The sequence below is a fragment of the Athene noctua genome, chromosome 14 (genome assembly GCF_965140245.1).
Source record: "Athene noctua chromosome 14, bAthNoc1.hap1.1, whole genome shotgun sequence".
In the NCBI taxonomy this organism is placed as follows: domain Eukaryota; kingdom Metazoa; phylum Chordata; class Aves; order Strigiformes; family Strigidae; genus Athene; species Athene noctua.
The window spans coordinates 16,462,685-16,489,452 of record NC_134050.1 but is presented as its reverse complement, the minus strand read 5'-3'; the positions used below and the strand labels follow the sequence as shown (position 1 = coordinate 16,489,452).

At 42.5% G+C, this 26,768-nt stretch overlaps 1 protein-coding gene across 2 annotated transcripts in view; it reads right to left on the bottom strand.

Moving 5' to 3' along the window:
• PTPRJ (protein tyrosine phosphatase receptor type J) overlaps positions 1-26,768 on the bottom strand; it is a 74,634-nt gene that overhangs the window by 8,279 nt on the left and 39,587 nt on the right. The window contains exons 2-18 of one of the 2 annotated variants that reach the window (XM_074917971.1): positions 18,147-18,165; positions 17,028-17,195; positions 15,996-16,262; positions 15,215-15,481; positions 13,318-13,584; positions 12,439-12,705; positions 11,067-11,333; positions 9,607-9,873; positions 8,438-8,704; positions 6,447-6,734; positions 6,058-6,192; positions 3,220-3,430; positions 2,955-3,073; positions 2,292-2,379; positions 1,183-1,224; positions 333-341; positions 155-242 (exon numbers count right to left, since the gene is read on the bottom strand). In XM_074917971.1, coding sequence (XP_074774072.1) covers positions 155-242; positions 333-341; positions 1,183-1,224; positions 2,292-2,379; positions 2,955-3,073; positions 3,220-3,430; positions 6,058-6,192; positions 6,447-6,734; positions 8,438-8,704; positions 9,607-9,873; positions 11,067-11,333; positions 12,439-12,705; positions 13,318-13,584; positions 15,215-15,481; positions 15,996-16,262; positions 17,028-17,195; positions 18,147-18,165 — 3,036 coding nt within the window. The remainder of the gene's footprint in view (positions 1-154; positions 243-332; positions 342-1,182; positions 1,225-2,291; positions 2,380-2,954; positions 3,074-3,219; positions 3,431-6,057; positions 6,193-6,446; positions 6,735-8,437; positions 8,705-9,606; positions 9,874-11,066; positions 11,334-12,438; positions 12,706-13,317; positions 13,585-15,214; positions 15,482-15,995; positions 16,263-17,027; positions 17,196-18,146; positions 18,166-26,768) is intronic. The other variant, XM_074917970.1, reaches the window with a different exon arrangement.

Here is a 26,768-nt window from a genome sequence, read left to right as displayed (position 1 = left end):
GCAGGGAAAGGAAGGCTATACATGCAGCTTAATAATCTCTATAATAAATGTCCCCTCTGTTCCCCTTCAGTAAGCCTCATGTATGCTCCACAGGAAAGCTAACTTGCCTTTCCAAAAATATTTGTCATGAGCTCTCTCCTTTGAGGGCACGTACCTCATACTCTTCAGCAAAACCACAGTTGGAGTCAGCTTGCTGCTTCTTAAAGTAGGACTCAAAGTTCTCCACTTTAATCAGTTTTGATCTAAAATAAGAAAAGCCATGTATTGTTAACTGGTATTAGGTAAATAAACCATAAATTGAGTTAATGTGTTAGAAAGTGTGCTTTACTTACTTCTTGATTCTTCAGGGGAGGGTGGGGGAAAGAAAAAAAGGTTGATTAGACACATGCAGCTGTATTTTTCACTATGTAAATCTAAGAATGAAAGCATGACTGTTAGTAGCAGCCACAAAACTGCGTTTACAGGGGACAGGATACCAAGCACAGCATATTAACTGATCTGTTAAACCAAGGAGAGAATAGTGCATCCTTCAGGAGAAGAGTATCACAGAAGGTGTCAGTCAGTCGCTTCTGTGCTCCCATCAGATTGGTCCCATTCCCTGGTGTATTTTGTGTCAACTACCAAAGTCTACACAGGTCTTCATGGGATGCTTCAGCCATGCCGTTCCATTAGCACAAAAACTGGTGCAGGAACCAATAATGTGATGCAACTGCACTGCCTGTGACTTCAATACATTGTGGTTATCCTCTCATGGCCAGCTTTTACAGTCTCAACATTATCAGAATTAATGGCTCAGCACAAAGTAGTCATAAAGCAAAGGAAAATTCAGGCCACAGTGCAGAATTTTACCTATGTGCACTTTACCAACAATTTGGATTGTTTCCTCAACGTGCACAGAAGCCTACGTTTCACTCAGACATCCTGCTTTTCAGAACTATGTGGAGCATTTGTGTGTCTAATAGCAATTCATGAAGCAAGCACTCAAATCCCTGTGGCAACTCTACAAGTCTCGATCAATTTGATTATTTCTAGTTTGCAGGCTGGAGTCTTTAAATTCCATGAGGAATTAATACTGCAAAATTCTATATAAAACTGCACAGAAAAGAAGTATCTGGGTTCAGAGTAAGATTTGCAAATATCACTTGAGCTCAGAAAACAATGTGTGAAAGGATATGGACTTACTTAATTGGAGAAAAGGACACTTCAGTATTTCTTTTATCTTTCCTATAAGGCAAAAAAAAATACAATTGGTTCACAGTAGAATTTAATGGAATACACATGAGATTTCTGATGACAGCTATTTCCTGTGCCTGTTCAGAACAATTTATTTTGAAAGTCTCATTCTGTGCAAAAAAAACCCTCCTGAGGCAAACCCTGTACCTGGAGTAAGAATATTTCATCCTTCATTCGATGGTGGTGTGCAATGAGACTGTTTCTTTTTGTGGGAACTAGAGTATGATGCCTGAACATAAAGCATGTAAGTTTGGTGGAAGAAGTACATCGGAGGGATCTGCATCGTTAGCTAACAGCTCAGGAGAATTGCTACTACTCCCAGAATCCCTACAGTAAGTGTTCAACAGTGATGTGGCAGTGGTACTGGAAGTGGTAGCTGAATGAAAGTAAGTGTTCCGAGCTTTAAAGGAATCTCTTCTCATTATTGTCCACAGCTATTGGATACACTTGTAAAAATAACAGCAGTTAATCAAAGAAACTAAGAAAACTGGACTAAGGGCCCTACAGCTAACTCTTTAGAAAGGATGTACCATGTGATTAGAAGTATGAAAAAGTCTTTGCAGACTCTTAAATTCCAGATTATTTGGAAAAGACTGGAAACTGAGAGACCAGCTCAAACCCCAGGCAACTCATCAGCTTCTGGAAACTCCAGAATGTAAGTTTCATGTGACACGCCATCAAGCAATTAAAAAGTGTGATTAATGGATAATTTAAAGTAAAACCATCTAAGATACAATTACACATGTTTTTAGCACAATAATTTGTGATGTTTGCTTACTTCTGACTGAATTACTTCATCAGCAAGCATGAATTCAGAAGAGCTAAACAAAACAAGTCTTAACTCATTAGTTTGTAACTATGGGTTGAACAAAGTCATTTAACTAGCTTGATACATCGACTTAATCAGTAACATACAAACAAGATTTTTAATGGAACGTATATTTTAAAGCATCATGATAGAAGTGCATAAAACAGAAGAGACCTTTTTAGAAGAAAGATACAGAAGTGCAATACTGGTGTTCCTCATCACAGCACATGTAACAATGAACACACATTACCTTCTCCTTCTCCAGAATATGAAGCCCCCTATAGCGACTACAGCCAGTATAGCTAAAAGGCATCCAATAACAGCTCCAGCAATAACACCTGATAAAAGACAACAAGTATTACTCATTACTGATTTAGCTCTTTGGTAATCATCTAACTCAATCAACATGCTACAAGAGAACCTTACAAGTGACAGAGCACACTCCACACACTTCTAAATGTCTTGTCTTTACTGCGCCCTTTGGTAGTACCAGTATTGGAAGCTCATTAAGAATAATAAACCAAGGATGATAAATTAATAAAAAATGGGATCAAAGGACCAGTATTTGCATTTCAATACACTCATTTCTAATTTACTAGAACTATTAGAACATCAGCTGCTTTTTGCTCCTTGTTTCTGTACCAAAGTCTCCCTGTGCCATCCAATCCCTTTTAGCATGCCATGGGCAGCAGAGCATTTACTTCCACAGCAGAAGTCATACATGGAAAGAAGAGGTCACCCACAGAACTAGCAACGTTTGAATTTACAGAGCAGCGTCACTGCAAAGCTAGAAACAGTCCATCACTGAGAAACCAACTGGTGTTTTGCTGTTATGAAACTTGCCATAATTAAGGCATCTCCACACACTGTCTATGTGCCCAGTCGCCAGTCCTACATTTGACATTAACTATACCTGGATCCTGGGGTAGCAAAACCGCCTCAGAACAGGGTGAAAATGATACATAACTATCTTCCCCCACAATGATGTTGGCCACAGTAAAGGTTATATTAGTGAAACCTGCAACACTTGCCCTGTTGGTAAGGGAGAAGGGAAAGAAAAAATCAGGTACATCACATGGCCTTAACAGTCTTAAGCAAGATCTGTAATCTTTTTGTTAGATGTTTTTTTTTATTTCAACTGCAGCAAAATAAATCAAACAGTGGTTTGAAATAAATACCTGTATGAACGAAGTGGAACCAGTGGTCCATTTTCGTAGCCATACATTGTGTTTCCCTTGCCTACGTTAACGATGTTGGTACCATTCTGAGAATGAAAAGAAGGTGGTTTTGCCTGCTCTGTTTTTATGACATATGTAACATAGGTAACTGTCTTCGTCTTCTTGAAATCTTTGTATGTGTTGTTCAATTTAGACTTCAAAGATGCACAACCTTCAGGAAAAAACAAGGATATATGTGATATATATCATCCACTGATTTTGTATCAATCAGCACAGTGGCTGAGATGGTCACATTAACCACAGTTGTCATTACTGCATAAATACTGCCTGAAATGACAGGCTGAGGGCAACAGACAATTTCAGAAATCTCTTCTACTGCAACACAAACTAGTGAACTACCTCCCTACTTCCCAGTGTTACTTGTTTTAACATCCTTTTGGTTTCATTTCTACTACGTATAGTGGAGCTTCTCTGTAGAGGTACATTAGTGGTGGATTCTGGTACCCTTGTGGACAAACTTCACTAGACAAGTCAGTTATTTCCATACACACCCTATCAGCTATCGTATCTAGAGAGTACAATGCAAACAGTGTAGAAAAACTCAACTGGTACTTGGTAACATTGTGCTACTCAAACAGCATCAAGCCTCTTTCAGGGTGACACTAAGCTCATCCTGACTTACAACTCCTTGCTGTGTCTTAGAAGTCTCATACCTAAACCCTAAGACATGAAAGAGTTAATTTCTGCCTTTTCTTGACAGAGACAAGCATTGGACAAAACCGTGATCAGAACAGTTTATCTTCCAGAAGACTAAGAAGAATGGGCTACTGCAGTCAAAGTGACCAACAGGACACTGTCTGCAGAACAGCACCACTTTACAGTTCCTGTTGTTAGAAGATGAACCCTAGAAACGTGAGGCAGGTTATACAGTCGAGGCACATATGATGACCTAAGAGGTAAAAAACAAGCTCAAATTACTAATTGTCCAACAACACAAGAGCAAACTGATTCAAATATTCAAAGTGCTGTGGGAGTAAGAAAAATGGTGCTCATTCGGCTGAAGTTTGCATACATTGCTCTCTACTGACTGTCTTTACAAAGCTAAGAGCTCCTTCCAAAAACAGATAAAGTACTGAATTCACCTTTAAAAAGGAGAAGCCTTGCAGGAGCTCTGAAGGCTGGAAAAACTCCAGTAGTTTTTTTTACAGTTGTGTAAACAAGGTTTGTGAGTGATCTGCCAGTAGTGAGCTGGTGACTCACTGCCACCAACAGCAAAGCTCTCAGCAACTGTGACTGTGCAAGAACAGGGTGCATGACAGCTCTTGCAAAGCACTAGTTTGGTTACATTAAAAGCAGCTGAGCTTGCAATTAACTCAGTTGCCTAGAAAAGGGTGTTCAATACTGTCCAAGATACAGATCCCTGTTTTCCATTCCAAAAGGATGTACATCCCAGGTTGTATCTGCAGCTCTCTGTGGATGCCTTGCATATCACCCTAGGCCATCTCAAACAGCCTTAGACACCATTGCTTACACAGCTGAACAAAGTCCCCTGTCTATCCTAAAGGTAATGATGTCTGTTTTAAGACAGAGAAGAAACACATCTCAAGCATATTAATGCTATCTCAACACCATAAAGCTGAAGTGATGCTTGGCTGTAAGGATGGTTTCCTGCTATCAAAGCGCTCAGACTCCATATTATAAATACAGGCAGTCTTCCTTCCTTATTTCTCTCAATAACATCTTGAAAGTCCTCTCTCCTGAATACCTTGCAATCAAAACCACGCAGAAGACTACACTGAATCTCATCAAGACTAAGCAGGACTGGTTGAAGGTACAAGCAGAGCTGTTGCTGCCTCTGAGTCATTTAAGTCAGCAACCCTGGGGCAGCTGAGCAGGCATGTGAAAAATAGGAATTTTCTGCACTTATGTACTACAGATAAATATATATGGGCGTTTCTTGTACATGGATTATATGGAAAGCCACAGAATAAAGATCTACAGTCAAACTGCTGCAAGATGAGTTTCCAGTGTTAAGACAAAGGATAAGCATAAATGGCAAATCCCACTTGGGGGAAACTATTTCTATCAGCTGCTTTACTCCTCCAGTGCACTGGCAGAAATGAAAAGACGTTCAATGAAAACCTACAATGCAAAGGAAGGTTCCTTAATTTTATGATTTACCATTAGACATTCACCAATTAAAGACATTTCTCTGTTTTGATGCTTTAAAGATGAGAATTTGATAGATCACATGCTAGCTTTCCATGGTGTTCAGACTCCCGTAGCATGTGATGCTGACAATGCTACTCAAGCCTTCCACCAGCACTCCATATCTCTCAGTTAAAGTGTTTTAAGTGAAATCCCAAGGAAAGTTCACTCTCTCTCTCTCTTTTTTTTTTTTTTTTTTTTTTTTTAAAGATATTGCAGCAGGTATCTAGGTATCTTCCAGCTCAATATGGGAGGGGTAAAAACATCCTACATTCCAAAGCTGCTTGTGTTAGTAGCTCTGAAAATTATTCTGTGAGGAAAAAAAAAGGACACCACACAACCTTATGGCAGGAATCACTGGCAGATCAAGAGGACAACAGCACAGTGGCAATACATATGAAACATATACAAGAATAAGTCAGGCTGGAAAAGGCTGAGTGAAAACTGGCTTTCTGAAAAGGAGTGATCTGACTTTAAGCAAGCAAGGTATTTTTGCTTCATGATTTCTGAAAGATGATTGAAAGTACTGAGTCAGCTTTTTCTCTATTTAACACCTGTTTAGAGTTTAAAACGTAATGATATCTGATAAATTGTTTCACACAGCTACAAGATCATACTGTAACATCTTACCTTCTTCTTCTGTTGTGATCATTACTGCATAGGCTTTTAATGGTCCATTCACTGACTCAAAATCAGAGAATTCAACAGACAACGAGCTGTGACTGACTGCCTTGACTAAAGGAGCTTTGCTTGGAGCAGGCGGGTCTATATAAAGAAATAGGTTTTAGTACCTTAATGACTGATAAAGAAAAGTTTTCCCAACAAGAAAATGCTGAAATACTAATGCTGTTCATATAATGCATATCTATGGAGCATTACATTAGACTTTATGTGAATGTAGTGTTTTCTTCACAATCTGTAGGCTGATAATCTACTGCACATCAAGTTTGGTATGCTGCATCATGAAGTCACTATTTTGGTCCTATGAATATCTTTAATTCTCAAATCTTAATGCTTACCGGTAATGCTCGTATTACATATCTTCTGCACTGGATGGCTTTCAGAACTATTTGAAAGAGTTGCAATAGTAACATTATAGGTATTGAAATAATCTAAAGATGCTGTTCTGAAGACTTCCTCTGAGCCTTCTCTCATGCAGGATGGAGTCTGTTGTTCTTTTTCCCATGTAGCATTACATATTTTAATTTTGAAGCCAGAATTGTTACCAGAAGGGCACTTCCACTTCAGCATTAGGGAAGACTGCTTGGCCACTGGTTCACACTGAAATGAATTCACTAAGGCAGGAACTGAAATAAAAAAAGAGGAGTAAGAAATCAAGTATTACAGTAAATAGAAAAAGCTGTCTATTTGTAAGTTCTGTGTATAAATGCTTGTAAAACTTCAGTATTCCCTTCCACTGTTAAAAAGATGAAGGTACCGCCTACAAGGACTTTCTACCCTATGAGGAAGAGAAGCGTTTAGCACACTAAGTACACAGACCTCCTCTGCAGACAGGTTTACTGAGAAAATTTAGGTTTAGTGTCTGTCAAGATCAGCAAAGTTTTCAAAATACTGTTCAACAATTGAACATACCACTCTAAGCACATTTTTAGAGTACTATGTAGATTGACACTAACTCCCTGTATAACTGTGTAAAACTCTTAGTGGCCAACAAGAAAACTAATATAAGCTCTGTGCATTAAGAGCACAGCAGTAGCCATCCTTAAGAGCAGCAACTACAACACGTCAGCTAGTGAGAGAGTTCTATAGCACACAATACAGAAATTGCAAACTTATGACCAGTTATAAAAAGATATTTTAAAAGTTGATGTAGCAGTAACACTGAGAAGAAAGTTCCCTCTAAACTAAACATCTTACAATACTTGGCGTTCAAGACCAAAACACTTAACTTCTACAGTTGTAACACACAGCAAATTTATTCCCTCTCTCGATAAAGAGTATTTAGTAATTCCAAATACAGAGGTAAAATGCTCATGGATTAAATTACTTTGTTAATAAAAAGGGATATTATTTCAAGAATCTAAGGAGAAGCAGAATTGTGTACCAGAAAAAAAAACAGATTTAGTTAAAAGATTGTGAGTGACTGGAACTGATTTCTATTGCATTTTATAAATATTTCTTTTCCTTCAGTAACACTGTCAGATACTCCTACAAACACAATGAAAATACAAAAAGCTCCAGGGTTTCTGTCTGTATTAACACCTCTGGTGACACTGGATGTCTGGTTTCTAGAGGAGGGACCGTGACTTTGGATTTCTAATCTGTAGGTGTAGTCATAACCATGGGAAAACCAGAGACCATCATACTGCACCCAGATATGGAAAACAGACCTGGGCTCTGTGAAAGGCAAGATGACACTCCATCAACACTCACAAATATTTGTTGACAAACACAAGCAGAGGCACAGCCACACTTCCATGTATTGGACAGACTGAGCATTACAAGCAGCCAAGCAGCACTTTCACAGTACCAGAGATCTCTTCATGGATACATCCTGGGGCACCTCTGGAAACCCCACTGAGGAGATCTGGGTTAGATTCACCTCACCTCAGTCAAAAGTGGACAAAGTGAAGGAAAGGACACAGCAGTGCATATTCACAAGGGGAAAAAATGGTCACAATGCCTAGCATGAGGAACACCACAGCACCGCAACCTTCTCCTCTCTGCTGATGAGCTGATCAGAGCAAGATGGCTGAGGGATCAGCAAGCAGCCATGAGCAGCTCCAGAGGGGGAGTTCCTCAGGCACAACACACTCCCCGTAGAAGCCCTTCAAAATACGGACCTGATGACCTCATCCACAAGAAGTTAACAAAACCCCTCAGAGAACCCCCTTCCACATCTTAACATCAGTGACTGCAGGTAGGCTGTGTGCAGCACTTCCGCCTGAAACAATATCCTATTTCAAACATTGGGCAGACAGGGAGAGCCCTGTGCTGCACAGCAAAATACAGACCATCAGGAAGAGGTGTGAGAGCAACCGTGACTTACCCGTATACATGCTTATGGATGATCCTTCTCCTTCTGTCCAACCATCAGCTGCTACTGCAAATACTGTGAATCTGTACATGGTCCCAGGGATTAACTCAGAAATTTCAACTCTGGTGACACTGGACGTCAGGTTCCTAACAGAGGTACCACTCTCGACCTCTATCCTGTACGTGTAGGAGCTGGAAGCAGTGTCATTCACCACCCATGTTAAGTTGACAGAAGTCATGCCAACATTTTCTGCCTTGAGATCAAGAACTGGGCCGGGCTCTGTGGAAGACAAGACAACTGTCTGTCAACCTGCAAGAACCTCTGTTCACATACATGGACAGAAGAAACACAGGCACACCACTGCCTCACTCTCTTCACATCACTCCCTGTTCAGAGTGCAGGAGCACCCCAGCAACATCACCAGATGCTCCTGGAGCCTTTTGTGTCAACGAGCAGTTAAGAGAGCACTGAAGAGAAGTTATTCTGAGTGGGATTCACCTCCCTCAGACACTCCAAAACAGAAGCACAGGTCACTACTGCTGTGCCAGTAGTGACCCTGCTCCCAGGATTTTGCTTAGGAATTCAAAGATGTGGTCAGGAAAGATACAAGGTTGCAGTGGAAGGTGGGGAAAGCAGATGGTGGTGTATCCATGCAGAACAAAAGGTAAGGAAGATCAAGTATCACTGGAAAAGGAACAGAGGTGATGACCCTGCTCCTTCACCACCCTTCATGCCCTGAGCTCACTCTCCTGCTGCAGCCTAATAACAGCCACAGGCCCTCAGATCACACAAGGTCCCTGGGCAAAACAAACTCAGTATGTGTGGGAGCCCTTTAAAATAAGGGTCTGAGGCCCCCATCCCCAAGAAATGAAGGCAGCAAAACCACCCACACAATTTCCAGGCCAGGGAGGCAGGTTCTCAGGAAGAGTTCCTTCACTGCGTCACAGGCCTTGGTGACCACTTTTACCAACTGGTCTTTTTGAGGGGGTTTGTTTTACTTTGTTTTTAAAAAGAAGACTATGTTTCTTCCACACAAACATCTCTACCTGCAGGCAGGCAAAGCACAGAACTTCTGCCTACAACAGTACTGCATTTCAACCCTTGGGCAGACAGGGAGAGCCCTGTGCTGCACAACAAAATACAGACCACCAGGAAGAGGTGTGAGAGCAACCGTGACCTACCTGTATACAGGCTTATGGAGGATCCTTCTCCTTCTGTCCAACCATCAGCTGCTACTGCAAATACTGTGAATCTGTACATGGTCCCAGGGATTAACTCAGAAATTCCGACTCTGGTGACACTGGACGTCAGGTTCCTAACAGAGGTACCACTCTCGACCTCTATCCTGTACGTGTAGGAGCTGGAAGCAGTGTCATTCACCACCCATGTTAAGTTGACAGAAGTCATGCCAACATTTTCTGCCTTGAGATCAAGAACTGGGCTGGGCTCTGTGGAAGACAAGACAACCGTCTGTCAACCTGCAAGAACATCTGCTCACATACATGGACAGAAGAAACACAGGCACACCACTGCCTCACTCTCTTCACATCACTCCCTGTTCAGAGTGCAGGAGCACCCCAACAACATCACCAGATGCTCCTGGAGCCTTTTGTGTCAATGGGCAGCTAACAGAAAAATGAGAAAGAGGCACCTCAAGTAAAATTCATCCAAAATCCAGAGCACAGGTCACCACTGTGCCATCACTCCCATGGCTTCCCTTGACAATGCAGAGAGGTGGGCAGGAAGGAGAGAAAAGCAGTGGGGAAAGACAATGGTGGTGCATCTCTGCACAGCAAAAAGTAAGGAAGATCAAACAACACTGAAGAGGAACGGAGGTGTTTACCCAGGCACCTTGCTCCTCCTTCAACCCTCATGCCCTGCACTCACTCCCACTGCAGAGGGAACAGCTCTCAAAACCCTCTCTCCTGCCCCCTATTCCCTGTGCATCTTCAAAACCAGGCAACTAGCCATTGCAGTCAGGCAGCACAGGAGAGACTTCTGGGCATTGACTGGAAAGGTATGAGCACACATGCAGGTACATTTCAGGACAACACAAATGACAAGAACAGGCATGTGTTTTCTTTCAAATACACCCTGTGTAATGACCAGGCTAGGCTACAGCATTGCAGGCCAGCTCCAAAATGGTCCCTCCAACACCACATGGCAAGACTTTTGATACTCAACACAGCAAGGTGCTACATGGCCAAAGCAGTTCTCCTGAACTAGCCGCTGCCTCAATCTCACTCTCCTGTGGCAGCCCAATGGCAGATACGGGCCCCCAAATCACAAATGTTCCCCTGCCACAATATGCTCTGTGTGGGAGCACCTTAAAATAAGGATCTAAGAACAAATGCAACCCCCTTTCCCAAATTTAGAAGAGAAAGGTCCTTGGGGCAATTCCTCCTCTCTGTGTTGCCAGCCTTGAGGACAAACTTCACCAACAGCTTTCCATCAGGGCAATGCTGCTTTTGCACTTCAACATGTCATGCTTGGCAGATTGGTCATCTCTGTTTCTAGGATCAAACATCACATCTGCCCACAACAGTATTAAATTACAATCCTCAGGCAGGTAGGCAGAGCTCTGTGCTGCACAGCAAAATACAGTTCACCAGAAACAAGGCTGCAAGAACTTGTGACTTACCCGTATACAGGCTTATGGATGATCCTTCTCCTTCCGTCCAACCATCAGCTGCTACTGCAAATACTGTGAATCTGTACATAGTCCCAGGGATTAACTCGGAAATTTCGACTCTGGTGACACTGGATGTCACGTTCCTAACAGAGGTACCACTCTCAACCTGTATCCTGTATGTGTAGGAGCTGGAAGCAGTGTCGTTCACCATCCATGTTAAGTTGACAGAAGTCATGCCAACATATTCTGCCTTGAGATCAAGAACTGGGCTGGGTTCTGTGAAAGCCAAGACAACAATCTGTCAAGACAGAGAAATAAAGAAAGGAAAGCCACAGCCATGTTTCCCTATTCCACACAGTATGAGCATTATTTGTAGCCATGCAACACTTCTGCATTATCAATGTCCAGTTTCAGATATTCGTGCTGTGGCACCTCTGGAAAGTCCACAGGAGTTCTGGGGAATGTTCTCTTTATTTCCCTTCACATGCTAAAAACATTTATTTCCTCAGTGGGTTTCCAGACAGATAAACAGATGGAAATCAGAGAAGGAAGGAGAGTGCAGGGTGATCTTGGTCCATTAACTCAACTGCAAGTCTTAATGTGACCCCTTCAGTCCAGCCTCTCCTCAATATCAGGAGAAGGAAATGGGCTCCTTGAGCAGGCCCAACAGCTGACCCACTCTGGGGGGCTGTGTCTGCAAGCCTGATCCACCATTAACACTGGGCAGACAAGACTCACCTCAGGCAGCTTAGACAAACTCATCTGCTCAGTAGCAGCTCCAGGACACACTGCTTCTAATTGCTTTGTAGGGATGTTGCTTGTTCCCTTTGCATCCCTGAGCTAGACACAAAATAAAGATCTCCTCCCATCTGTCTCTCTGATCTGGAAAAAGGTGCCATGGCACAAAGCTGACAAAAATGGCACCACAATCCATAATGTGGCCCCAGGCACTGTCTGCAAAGAGCTCAATACAATCTTCAAAAACAGTAAGCCTCTGTGATCCTGGCAACCACATGCCTGAACACAATGTCCTTTGGCATGAGCTGTGATAACCTGCTCCCAAAAGCATTACAGGGGACCTGTTCAGCCATCAAGTCTAGAGAAAGTCATGTTGTTGTAGCAGCTGGACCTCTACAGTCTTGAGCAACCAAGATGATGAAATAACAGCTTAATAGGCAACACATGCACACACAGAGAAACAGGTATCTCAGTCCTTTTCCCTTTTACCAAAGGCCACCTGGCATTTATGCTCACAGACACCTGGAGCAAAGAAGCATCACAATGAGAAATAGTCCAAAGTTAGAAACCAAAGGTAAAAAAAAGCAGGGCAATCTGGTACAATGGCATGTTTACTTGCAACTGAGAGGCAGCACTTCCTTACTTGTATAGAGGCTTATGGATGATCCTTCTCCTTCCATCTGACCATCAGCTGATACTGCAAACACCGTGAATCTGTACATGGTTCCAGGGATTAACTCGGAAATTTCGACGCTAGTGACATTGGAAGTCACGTTCCTAACAGAGGTACCACTCTCAACCTGTATCCTGTACGTGTAGGAGCTGGAAGCAGTGCTGTTCACCACCCATGTTAAGTTGACAGAAGTCGTGCCAACATATTCTGCCTTGAGATCAAGAACTGGGCCGGGCTCTGTGGAAGACAAGACAACCGTCTGTCAACCTGCAAGAACCTCTGTTCACATACATGGACAGAAGAAACACAGGCACACCACTGCCTCACTCTCTTCACATCACTCCCTGTTCAGAGTGCAGGAGCACCCCAGCAACATCACCAGATGCTCCTGGAGCCTTTTGTGTCAACGAGCAGTTAAGAGAGAACTGAAGTCATTCTGAGTGGGATTCACCTCCCTTAGACACTCCCAAAGCAGAAGCACAGGTCAGCACTATGCCAGCACTCCCAGGGCTCCCTTAGGAATATAGAGAGATAGGCAGGAAAGAGAGGATGATGATGGTAAAGGAAGGGGTTTTTCTTGGTTGGTTGGTTGCTTCTTGGATTTGTTGCTGTTGTTGGGGGTTCTCTTTTGGGGCAGGGGGGGTTAGAGAGGAATTGGTGCTTTTTTAAAAAAATAAATAAAAAAAAATTTTGGGCTCTATTTTCTCTATGTATTAATGCCTTATTCTTAGTAGACAGGTCAGGTAAGGCTTATATTCTATTTCAACCCTTGGGCAGACAGGGAGAGCCCTGTGCTGCACAGCAAAATACAGACCATCAGGAAGAGGTGTGAGAGCAACCACGACTTACCCGTATACAGGTTTATGGACGATCCTTCTCCTTCTGTCCAACCATCAGCTGCTACTGCAAATACTGTGAATCTGTACATGGTCCCAGGGATTAACTCAGAAATTTCAACTCTGGTGACATTGGATGTCACGTTCCTAACAGAAGTACCACTCTCAACCTGTATCCTGTACGTGTAGGAGCTGGAAGCAGTGTCATTCACCACCCATGTTAAGTTGACAGAAGTCATGCCAACATATTCTGCCTTGAGATCAAGAACTGGGCCGGGCTCTGTGGAAGACAAGACAACCGTCTGTCAACCTGCAAGAACCTCTGTTCACATACATGGACAGAAGAAACACAGGCACACCACTGCCTCACTCTCTTCACATCACTCCCTGTTCAGAGTGCAGGAGCACCCCAACAACATCACCAGATGCTCCTGGAGCCTTTTGTGTCAATGGGCAGCTAACAGAGAACTGAAGAAAAAGTTATCTTGACTTTGACACTCCAAAGCAGAAGCACAGGCCATCACCCTGACAGAACTCCCAGGGCTGCCTTTGGGAATCTAGAAAGGTCAGCAGGAAAGAAATAGACTAGACTAGAATATTTCAGTTGGAAGGGACCTACAACAGTCATCTAAGTCAAACTGCCTGACCACTTCAGGGCTGACTACAAGTTAAAACTTATTATTGAGGGCATTATCCAAATACTCTTAAACACTGACAGGCTTGGGGCATCAACCACCTCTGCAGGAAGCCTGTTCCAGTGTTTGACCACCCTCTCAAAGAAATGCCTCCTAATGTCCAGAATAAACCTCCCCTCACACAGTTTTGAACCCTACCCATGTGTCCTGTCACTGGATCGCAGGGAGAAGGGCCCAGCACTGCCCTCTCTACCTCGCCTCCTCAGGAGGCTGTAGAGCACAAGGAGATTGCCCCTCAACTTTTCTCCAATCTAGACAAACCCAAAGCCCTCAGCCGCTCCTCACAGGACATCCCTTCCAGACCAGTCACCAGCTTTGCTGGCCTCCTCTGGACACATTCAAGGACCTTCACATCCTTCTTAAACTGTAGGGCCCAGAACTGCCCATGGTGCTCGAGGTGAGGCCGCACCAACGCCGAACACAGCGGGACAGTCACCTCTGGTGACCACCTGGTCACGCTGTGTTGGATGCGCCCCAGGATGTGGTTCACCCTCCTGGCTGCCAGGGCACACTGCTGGCTCACAGCGAGCCTGCTGCCCACCAGCACCCCCAGATCCCTTCCTGCAGGGCTGCTCTCCAGCCACTCCTCTCTCAATTTACACGTAGGATGCAGTAACGCCAGGCACAAGTGCAGAATCTGGCACTTGGACTTGTTAGATTTCATGCCACTGACCTCTGCCCAGTGCTCCAATCTATCTAGACCCCTCTCAAGGCCTCCTGTCCCTCAAGAGTCAACAGCACCTCCCAGTTGGGTGTCATCAGTAAAAGTGCTAATGGTGCATTCAACTCCAGATCATCAATGAACATATTGAACAGGATGGGCCGTAGGATTGACCCCTGAGGAACACCACTGCTGACTGATTGCCAGCCAGATGTAGCCCCATTCACTGCAACCCTTGGAGCTCTGTCCTTCAGCCAGTTCTTCACTCAGCACACTGTGAACAAGAAGTTCTCCCATATGAGATGAGGACTGGAAGAGAAGGAAGGCGGGTTTTGTTTGTCTGGTTATACTTCTGTGGATTTTTTTTTTTTTCCCAAAGCAGGGACATGTTTCTTCCACACATTTAAGACCCCATGCTTAGCAGACAGCCCCAATTAGGCTACAGGATTAAAATACCACATTTATACGTAGCAGTTTTGTATTTCAGCCCTCATGTAGGTAGGCAGAACTCTGAGCTACACAGCAGAACAGGGATGCAAGAAACTGTGACTTACCCGTATACAGGTTTATGGACGATCCTTCTCCTTCTGTCCAACCATCAGCTGCTACTGCAAATACTGTGAATCTGTACATGGTCCCAGGGATTAACTCAGAAATTTCAACTCTGGTGACACTGGACGTCACGTTCCTAACAGAGGTACCACTCTCAACCTCTATCCTGTACGTGTAGGAGCTGGAAGCAGTGTCATTCACCACCCATGTTAAGTTGACAGAAGTCATGCCAACATTTTCTGCCTTGAGATCAAGAACTGGGCCGGGCTCTGTGGAAGACAAGACAACCGTCTGTCAACCTGCAAGAACCTCTGTTCACATACATGGACAGAAGAAACACAGGCACACCACTGCCTCACTCTCTTCACATCACTCCCTGTTCAGAGTGCAGGAGCACCCCAGCAACATCACCAGATGCTCCTGGAGCCTTTTGTGTCAATGGGCAGCTAACAGAGAACTGAAGTCATTCTGAGTGGGATTCACCTCCCTCAGACACTCCAAAACAGAAGCACAGGGCCTCCCTTTGGAATCTTGAGAGGTGGAAATAGGTGAGGATGGAGGGGAAGATAGATAATTAAAACGAAAACAAAACCATAAGGGCTATGTTTCTGCTGCACACTAACATCCCATCCTTTGATTATAGCCCAGATCAGGCTCCAAGACTAAAACATCACGTCTATACACAAAAGTACTGAATTACAATCCTCCCAGAGGTAGGTAGAGCCCTGAGCTGCACAGAAAAATAGTCCACCAGAAACAGGGCTGCAAGTAACTGTGACTTACTTGTATACAGGCTTATAGATGATCCTTCTCCTTCTGTCTCATCATCACTTGCTACTGCAAATAATGTGAAATTATACAGTGTCCCAGGAATTAACTCTTTGATTTCAGTTTTGGTGACATTGGATGTCAGGTTCTTAACGGAGGTACCACTTGCCACCTCTATCCTGTACGTGTAAGAGTTCAAAGCAGTGTTGTTCACTGCCCATGTTAAACTGACAGAAGTCATACCAACATATTCTGCCTTGAGATCAAGGACTGGGATGGGCTCTGTGAAAGGCAAGAAAAAAACCCAACTTTTAACCTGCAAGAATATTTGCTGACAAACACATAAAGCACTCTTGTCCCCACCCTACCCAAATGAGAGGTCTCTGTAAAACAGTAATCAGACTGTGAAAACCATCAGGTCATCCTTGTATGTTGCAAGGCACACTTGCTAGCGCTGCAATCTAACTCAAGTTTTACTTTATCTCTAGGAGTAAAACTGTCTAGGTGCCACAGTGGTTACTATCCTGCCTCAGCTGTCAGCTTCATGAAGCGTGCTGAGAAAGACTGTAACACACAACCTCCTGTTTTGTTTTTTTTTTTTCCTAAGCTGGCTATCCCAAAGAGAAAAGCCTTTCCCGCTGCAAGATTCACACACCTCTCCTCTACATACATGATACAGAACCCTCTGTACTAGGTAGAGTACTTTAGCTGTACTGTTACATATATTTAAAATCTATATGTTACAGTATGTTTGAATTGTTGCAGCTGTAATCTATAAAGCTATAAAAACAGTGGAGGGATCCCAAGTCTAACAGTTATAAAACTATTCCAAGGCCACATGCCAATCATAGTGTTAAAGTGCACTCCCAGTCAGCTGTGCAGATACATTTCTTTGGCTCATTTGCTACTCCAGTAAAGCAGTTGGATTCACGCCCCTGCATTGCTCTTTGCACTCTGGACTAGACCTCTGATTTAAAATGCTAGCACAGTATAAAAGCACAAAACACCCTGAAGATTCATATCCCAGTCACATTCCAAATCACTTACGTGTTACATTATTCTGACCACCTTTTGTCTGGTCGGGCAGTGACACATCCCTGGTCAATCTTCCACCTCCATAGGTTTTGGTCCCACTTGTAAAGTTTACCGATAATTTCTCATTACTACTGGTTCCTGTTTCCACAGTTACATTTTTTGAGCTGCAATCTTCAGTGCCTGAAAGAGAATACAAAGCACTAAGTACCTTCACAAAACTTCTGGGTTTCCCATTTGCAAAAGTATAGTCATTTTTATATATCATGCACAGAACCGCAGACAATTCTGTTTTCCCAGTTTGTTCTCCTAGAGATGTCACTGCACGTTTCCTAGTTTTACCACTTTTAATTTTTGTGACATGATTTGGATTAGATTAAGAGATTGACACATTATTTCAGTCGTTCACTGACTCTACTCATTGTTCGGATGAAAGCTACCGTGATCTGTTTTTTTTCAGAGCAGTTTTGTTTGAAAAGAATTGAACAAACTTGCAGCCACATTCTGTGTGTGTATTTTCCTCATGAATACATTAGAAGCTAGCTGCTCTACTTAACCTGGCATTGCAATTTTGTCTCTTCCCCCAGTGTACCAGCAAAAAAGTACTCATATTCCCACAAGTAAGGAACGGCCATGGTATACCTAAAGGAAACAGATTTGAGTTGATGGAGCACAGCCAAAACTGTGGAGAGAGTTGATTTAGGCCCTAAAATGTAAAGGCTGACTCATGTCAAGTCTGATGTTCCAAATTAAGGTAGAACTCATTCGCAAGTACTTTTGGAAATTTCCGCCACATGAAAACTTGTAATCTTGGCAAGTATAGCAGTTGCTATGCTCACTTCAGAAAATCCTTAAAGTTCAGTTCAGGTGTCTTCTTTCTGTTTTGGGGTTTGTTTGGTTTGTATTGTCTTTAAGCATATTTTCCAATCTTCCTAAGCATATATATCTGTACTTGATTTTACCAGAACACTTTGCAAACTGAGTACGTATTTGTATCTTTAAATATCCCTAAATGAACTGCAGGAATTACAGTCATTAAAATAAGCAAGTTTAGATTTTTGAATGCTATTAAGATAATGAGGGCTATATTTAAAAAAAAAATAAAATAAAATTGAGCAACAGAATGATACTTACAGGCAACTGCACATCTGACCTGGAAAAACAAAAATAAAGAATAGAAATTAAAATTTTAAAACTACCAGAAGCTCAAAGAAAATATGGTTTGGTTTAAGTAACACATGGAGTGGTGAATCAGTTTAAAAAAAAAAAAAAAAATCTAGACTTTTCAACCTGCCAAAGAGATAACTAAAAATCTACTAACATAAAAATGACACCACAAGTATACCAAACTATTAGGGAAAAAACAACAAACATGCTGCTAAAATGATAGTTTCCACTTTTTTTTTTTTTAAAAAAAACAGTTTATTTTGTCACAAAACCAGTTTGCACAACATATGCCGATTCTTTTACACATATGAACTTAAAACCGAAACCTACAAGATCTTAGTCAAAAGATACTTTAGTTAGCACTTCCAACACCATCCCACAAAAAATGGCTGATGCGAATTAGGTCTTTTTTATTCATAAGATTTTTCCTTTCATCCTATTGCTGTATAATCTTTCACAGAAGAATATTCTGCATTTTCTGAAACAAACTCAGTACAGCCACAGTTCAAAGCACTTGGTATATATTCTGGAATCTACTTTATGTATGTGTACATATCCATAGGGTACCAGCAGTTGCCATTTAACTGCAGCCTGAAACTAATCTGCTAGCAATACTGGTAAGCACACCTGAATTTTGCTTTGAAAATGTTTTTTAGTGTTTAAACTTCACGTTTTTACTTCCAGATAAGCCATTTCCCTTCCTGCTAGTGTCCAATTTGGCCTGTAAATTGTTTTCTTCATTTCCCTCCAGGTGGCAGCACAAAATGCTCCTAAAAGAGTGAAATAAAAGCCCCAGGCTGAGGTCTGCAGGAGCTTGAGAGGCAAACCGTGATTTCTTGAGACTCTGGTATCCAGCTGACACCAACCCACTGCAGAAGCCACTTTTGTCATGTAACAAACAGATTACTTCAGCAATTGCACCAAGGATTAAATACAACTATTCACCCGGCAAAGCTAAACGTGACAAAGCAAACGCAAGCACCTGGAGATCCATGTCCCAGGGCCAGGCAGGTCCCCAGCAGGGGGCTGGAGATCCACAGCACCTTCTGCCAGGGGGGTTCGCAGGCTTGGGAGGTTTCTGCCCACACACCTCTCGGTCTGGTTCTGGCATCACGGTGGGTGCAGGTGGAGGCAGAATCCAACCTCGGTGGCTCTACCACCACCTGCAGCAGGGCTAGTCTTTTGGTTGGGCATTATACTGTGTTGCTCCTAGAAAATCCAGCTTAGCTTTATGTCGGCTGGTACGTTACGCACACAAAGCACCCAAGCCTGCTGACTGCAGAGGTTGACATGTTTATCTGAAGCACTTCAAATTGTCTCATCTTCTTTTTCCACTGTCTTCTTAGCTTCTCAGCTGTTATCTGCAATTCCATGAGCTAACTCAGAAGCAGCAGCTATTTCACAACAACCCAATGTAATGCTTGAATCCAATTCACTCACTGCCCAGCTCTCATGGTGCTGCTGCCACAAGCAGCTCCCTCGGCAGTAACTCCCTGCATCAGTCACAGGCGCAAGCAGACACACTCTCAAAAAGCAGTCAGAAGATACCATTAAATCTTGTTCTCCATATGAGAGACTACAAAAAGCACTCTCCACAGAGATGAGACAGGCCAGCTGACTAGAAGCAACACCTCCAGCTTTACAAGAAGTAGTGCAGCAGAAGCAAGCTTCAAGTGGAGGGACCCCCTTCCAGCCTGTGATGGTCTTGGTGCCACAGAAAGAGTTTGGGGACACTTCCTAGGCAAAAGAGCACTTGTAAGCGTCAAAAAGCTAACACCACCTGGTCTTCTATAGCACAGCCCTACTGAGAACTCGGCACACGAAGGACACTACTTGGGACACAGTCATCTACATAGAAGCATGAGGCTCCTCCTCAACCTTTCTGAGTATTTGTGAACCCAGCCAAACTGCAAGGTTATTATGAAGTAAGGCAACATTCATCTGCACTCAGGTCGAGTTCTGTATTCCTTCACAAAGAAGAATAAACTAGAAAGGAAAAAAACACTCAAGGCAGGAAAACACTACTGTGCAGTGTTCAGGGTAGAAATGCTAAGCTATGTGGAAACAGCTGCTGAATGATGAGCAAAAGGTGAGATTCTGTGCAAAGCAGGGCAATGTAAAAGCAAAGCCAAGAAGACACTATGTTTAATAAGAAAGGGAAATAGCAAAAAGAACAAAAACAAGAAACGCCCCAGGACTGTGTAAATCACAGTGATTTCTGCAGCCCTACAGACACAAGAGTCTGACATCATTCACAACCTGTCCTTCAGTTACTTTCTCTTCCGTAAAACTGCCTGAAGATTATGAAGTTTCTTGTTTCCTTCCCCCCCTCCTTTTGATTTCAGGGGCACAGCATCCTTCCTAAGCAACAGGAACAACAAACAGCATATGACTGAGAAACAGGTATGCCACTACCAAGTCCCCTGCACCCCTGCTTCTCATCTCCCCATTTCTTCCCTGCTTGCTCAAACAAGAAGCATGTTGATTCCACTTTTGCCCCCAGCTACAGCCATCCGATCCAACAGCAAATTATTACCAAGCCACTACAAACTTGGTTGTCCTGTCACGCATAGGTTTTGTTACTGATGATCTAACAACAAAAGGAAAGTTATGCTACAACTCCTGCCACATGATGAATGAACAGCTTCCCATCGCTTTACTTGCTTTTGTTTATTACACACTTTGGCAATACCCCCTCACAATACCCCTCTGACTTTCCAGAACCCTATGTGCAAACCAAATCTAACAAAAAGCACCATCCTGTCAGCAGAAGGCAGACCTCCTTCTGAAACCCAAAACCGCACAAAACAAATGATCCCATTCCCAAGCGTCAGGCTGCCTGACTCAGTCATTCCATGCTGTATTTTTCAACATAAGCCATGAACTGAAACGTTTGGCCTTATGTTATTACTTAATGAGATGCTATTTATACAAAACATTTGTTTATTATTTCAGAGGATATTTGCACTGAACACCTGATTCTCCTTCTGTTTGCATCTAATGTATCAGGAGCCTTGCTATATTTGTTTTTCTTTTCAATAACACGAATCCATATTATTCACGTATACAGATGGGTATATTTTAACCAAAAAAACTGAACTTGGGGTAGGGGTGGAATATCTCTCCCCAAGAAAATAAAAGACAACAAAATGCTGAACATTTCAACTGAACAACAGGAGATATGTGTATACACAAACTCATCGTTGTCATCAGCTATAACAAATTAATCTTTTTGTATGTCACACAGCCAGGTTTAGAGCCCAATCAAAGGCTCTATGCTCCAGAGGAGCTGAATAATTAATCTGCACCCGCACAAGGTCTGTCCTGCGCTTATGTGTGCAGTTTATTACTGACCAGGAGTTGGTGGCGTGTAATAGATGCAGGATTCAGCTCCATCCCCCTCAGGTATACAGTGGGTCACCTAATTGAGGAAGAAATAAGATGTGCTGCAGGAAAACACCTTCAAAAATACTAGGGGTCTCAGAAGCCCAAGTTGCACTGATATTTGATAAGACTTATACTAAGACTAAGAGATTTTCAGGAGCAGGATTTAAAATGTGCGTGCTGTACACATACATCAGGGGAGCCACAGGAGCTGGTCAGCCATTGGGAATACAGCAGTATCTCCCCTTCTGCTGGCTGCAAGACTTTAGATCAGCTTGGCCCTGATGCCAAACTGTGCCTTCTAATGAAGTTAGGGTTACTGCACTGAGTTTTGGGAAAGCCCTTGTTGACAGCAGCCCACCTGCCTGGGGTATTCCAGTTTCCAAAACAAACAATGTGGTTTGGTTCATGTAAATACAAGGATAAAAAGCTGGCTAAACAGTCAAAGTGAGCAAACCAAAAAAACCTAACCAAAAAAAACCCCTTAGCCGCAAATCCATTCTGAGAACACTACTTGAGGATGCTGCTTACTGTTTCTTATTGCTCACCAGTGTGTGCCTTGTGACTCAGATGCAAAAACTCAGGAAATTAATCACACCCCTCTCAAAGCTAACGATCTTTCAAATGTGTACCTTCAGATCTTGCCTCCTCCACCCACCCATCCTCTCAGGTTTGGAGGAGCTCTGCAAAAATACCACCAGGCTATCACAGTGGTCTCCAAATTCTTTCTCAATACCCTTTCACAAAAGCAACAGCATAATTAAGATCACTGTCCCAGTAACCCTGGTCTTGCCTTTTTTTTTTTTTTTCCCCCCCCTGCTATGCCCACCTACCATAGTTGTCCCACCTTCATAACTATGGGCTTTAGGGCAAGCCACCACACTGCAACCACCACAATAATTTAAGACTCCAGGCTTGGCTTGGCTGACAGTTATCAGTCATCACTACACAGCTGACAAACATTAACCAGCAAAGACGCAGTAACTCAGGCACTTGCAGACCGCTCTGTCACCTCTGATATTTCATACTCAGCATAGGTGTATTGAGAAAGCATTCCCACAGAAAGGTTTCATTCAAGTTCACACAAAGTAAGTGAAAATGAAACCCTGGAATATCACTGGGAAGCCCCACAATAATGGAAGTGGGAATGTCCAGGTATTGCATCCACAGACTGATAAGAGCTTTCCAATACTTGCTGATTTTCTAGGATTTGTAAGGCATTGACTACTGTTCCAGCTGGGGACACCTTCCCACTTCACTGGCAGCATAAAGTCTGAATCAGCAGGGAGTGACACCTTCCTGAAAGAGACAACAGTCTTGAAGTCAGGATGGGGTTTGAAAAGATGTAACGTTTCTGTCTCTTGAAACCCATCTCAGGTCTGTTTCACCTCATTCTTTTCCATGTTATGTCCAAACTAATTAAGTCTGTATGCTAACAGTGCCAGGCAAGAAAAATGAGATCACCTGAACTGGGGCATAAAACTACATGCCTAAGTATGTATGAACCTAGTTCAAGTAACATGCCTTACTTCAGAAATTTCTGGAGTTTGGGGTGAAAAAATATCACGCTGGAAAATGAGCTTAAATATCCTAGGGTAATATTTTGTCATATTTTCTAATTTCTTCCTAAAATGTCCTGTCTTCAATTGCAAAGCATTTTTCTGCATTTAAATAGACAAACTTCTAAGCACAAATTGCTATTTTACTATTGTAAAATGCATAGAAATTCATACACAATTAAAGATATGCCAAGCCAAAAAAGCAAGTGTTTTCCCCTGTGCTTACTGTATGAAAAGAAAAAAGACAATGTAGATTAAGCCTGTGTACTACAGATTTGATCCAAGCTACACTAACAGTTCAGTTACCAATTTCAGTAGCAATCATGAATGCTCAGCCCTCCTGTATCAAGTCCTTACTACATGAAGGAGGAAATTGTAAACAGGAGGCTAAATCAGAAGCTAATACTTAATTACATTATATAGTTTCATTTAAGATCTATTACTTTCTGGATTTAGGGTTTTGTTTTGTTTTTTTTTTTTTTTCCTTTTCCAGTGGATATTTACCCTGCTAAATTAATTTTAACTGTAATCCACAACTGGGTTTTTTAATTCAAATTAACTCTAGGTGATCTCAATAATATGACACATTCACTTCCAACAAAAAACTGAAAAATATGCTGTGGCAAGTGTCAGCTCCACATGTTTCCCCTCTGGTATCTTAAGCGGGCACTCACAGCCCATCCACAAAACACTTTTTCACAGAATGTTTGGTTTAAGTGGGTTTATACTGGGGGAAAAAAAGCTCTAATTTTAGAAGTAGTGCAGGAAGTTTTTGCAACATCTGCGGAGTCTTCTCTTCTTTTAACCCTAAATGAGCAGCTCCACTAATGAGAGTGCATTGCACCTGACAGAGATCCAGAACTCAGAAGAAAACAAGCATGAGCTGATGTTTGTTATTAATCGGGTAGGGCTGGACACTCTTAAGACACCACATTGTATGAGGAAGCTATGCAAAACCCTAAAGCAGTTGACAACCATACAACTCTGCACAGCCTATTTTGAGCTATTATGCAGTTATGTGAAAGAGGAAAGACTATTTCCACTTTGCATGTATTTATATTTTACCCCTGACATTTCTAAATTCTGTCTTCCCTGAAGCAAGCTTTTCTCCAAAGAGGGACCAAATATAATTTTTTCCACTGGCTTTTATGAAAACAGATGAGGAGATTCTGGTTTGTGCAGCACCTCCAGTGAACTAAAAATGTTGTGGAAGACAAAGCCTTGTAGGAAAGCCAAGATGACACACCAAACAAAAATTCATAGTGAAACATACTGGAGAAAGTTCTTTCTTCCTCTCCTGATTTTTCTCCCCAAGTTTTACCTGTATCTGCTTCTCAGATGGCTAGCCTAGGAGCAGGAGTTTCTGGGCAACATATCCAAAATAAAGAGAAAAACACAGAACGCATCTAGGTCTGTCTCTCTTTCCTCAGTCCTACCTTCAAGAAAAAATTTCTCAGCAAAGTCTTCCTGTGGTTTCGTACAAGGAAGTGATACACTTACCTGCGCATATACAAAATGAACAAGCAACAGAAATACCTAAGACCAAGCAGTACAGATTTTAGTAGGAAATGGGCTGACAACAGGCCCAGACACCAAACACGACTGCATCGCAACTGACAGCTCTCTTACCACTGACCACAGGAAGCACCATTCACACGTCTTTTCAATGGCTTCCAGATCAATCATCAGTTTAAAACTTTTCCATGCAACCCAGTAGTTCTTCTCCATTTCCCCCAAATCTCACAGGTCAGTAGCATCCCTCTAAGAATCCTGCAATCTTCCAACTGAGAAAACAACAAAACTTCATCCTAGAGAAAGGCTGAGAAGTTTCAGTGAGTTTAAATTACTTGCATAACCCAGTAAGTCCTACATGTAATGTCTCTTTGGAGATGATCCTGCTGAAGGAGTTTATAAAGAGAACAGTGTGCTTATTTGACAATGGCAATGAGTAATATTTAAAACGACTACTTACTAAAACCCAAATTGTCCTACTTGAGCTGCACATCATACCAACATCGGTGGAACTGCAGCTGGGTGTATAATGAGCAATGCCTGAATCAAAAAACCTCCTCTTTTAATAAGAATTTTCAGTTAACACTGCCAGTCATTTTCTTTCAAAACTAAGCATCAACCTTTATTTTACATGAACAAGGCACATTCCTGCATGTAGCCTAACAGCACTATTTTTTCACTCTGAGTCATTACTCAGGCACACCCTGGAAGAAGGAGGATACAATGAAGAAAAAAAAATACTCTTGTGGCAATGACACAATGCTAACTGTCCCCAAATCAGCAGGGTTGGCCACCCAGGCAACATGGAAAACGTACACCAGAGCCAGCAGCCGACTGGCCTTTGCAGCACAGTCATGAAAATGAGGGGCATTTCCTGACAGGGCCCTATTTCAGATCTGCTTAGCTGAGAGCAACTGTGACTCTCAAGTTTCTCTCTTACCACAAGTAGATTTCACTTTCCTGGGCTGGACGCTCTTGACTCTACACAGTCTTTGCTCAGGAAAGTGTTAAAAGATACTTTACAAAGAGAACAACATTGAGCTGGATTTGGTTTGAGAGTTGTCCAAGTAAAACTAGCTGTAAAGGGATTTAAAAATTTATACAAAAGTTCAAATACAACATCAAGAAAGATGATTTATATTGAAAGTAAAGACCAAATTCTTGATCTATGACACCCTGTCTGGGGGCAGGAGAACTATGGCCTGTGAAAGCCTTCAGCTTGCTCACACGAAGCTCAAAACTGTCCTGATAGATGATTTTTTTTTATTTTTTTTTATTTTTTTTTTTGGTGGCAGTCTTGATGCTGGTATATGAACGGCTTGTTGTTTCTTGCCTTACTTCTATACTTTTCTTAGGACAGTTTATCTTTTTGCCCTTACCAGGGTCCTGAAAACTTCCTAATCTAAAAAGCAATGAGGTATGCAGCTGGAAGAAACAGTCTGTGACCACTGCCCGACAGAGACCTCTCAGGCTAACCTTCATCTCCTCCTTCACGCTCTGTTACTGTTTATTACCATTTATTTATGCTCCTTCAGCACGTTCAGTTCTAACTCCATGTAAAATGCTCCACTTGAATCTAAATAAATTATCTGTATGGCACTGCTCTTTCCCCGTAGCTGGGTAAATCTACCCAAAGGGAGGGAGGAAAGCAATCCTTCCCCACCAAGCCAGACAGCAGCTCTGGTTTGGTAATGCAGTCTTGAGACCACTAGAGGCCCCAATAAAACCATCAAACTTCAGCCCGAGTGACTAACAGCAGTGAAATATGCCTAAATTCCCATAAAAGTTGACATATTCTGGAAAGTACAAGGCTAAGGATGATCACACTAGAGCATAAAGTGTGAATGTAGATGTAAATGTCGGCTCAAATGCAGACTGTGGGAGCTAATGACACCACGCCGAGCTGGCTAAGGCAGGCTCAGCACATCTTCAAGCATCACAAACCTGTCACGAAGGAAGTAATTTTATACAGTAAATTACTGGCTGGACCTGAGAATTTCTTCATGGCACTTATTTACTACTTCTCACATCTTCAGCTGCACTGCTCTGTATTGAATCTACATTTTTTGATGGGCCTTAAAAGCAAAGTAAGCAGTTGATCAAAACAAATGCAGATTGACTCATAGCAAAAAAC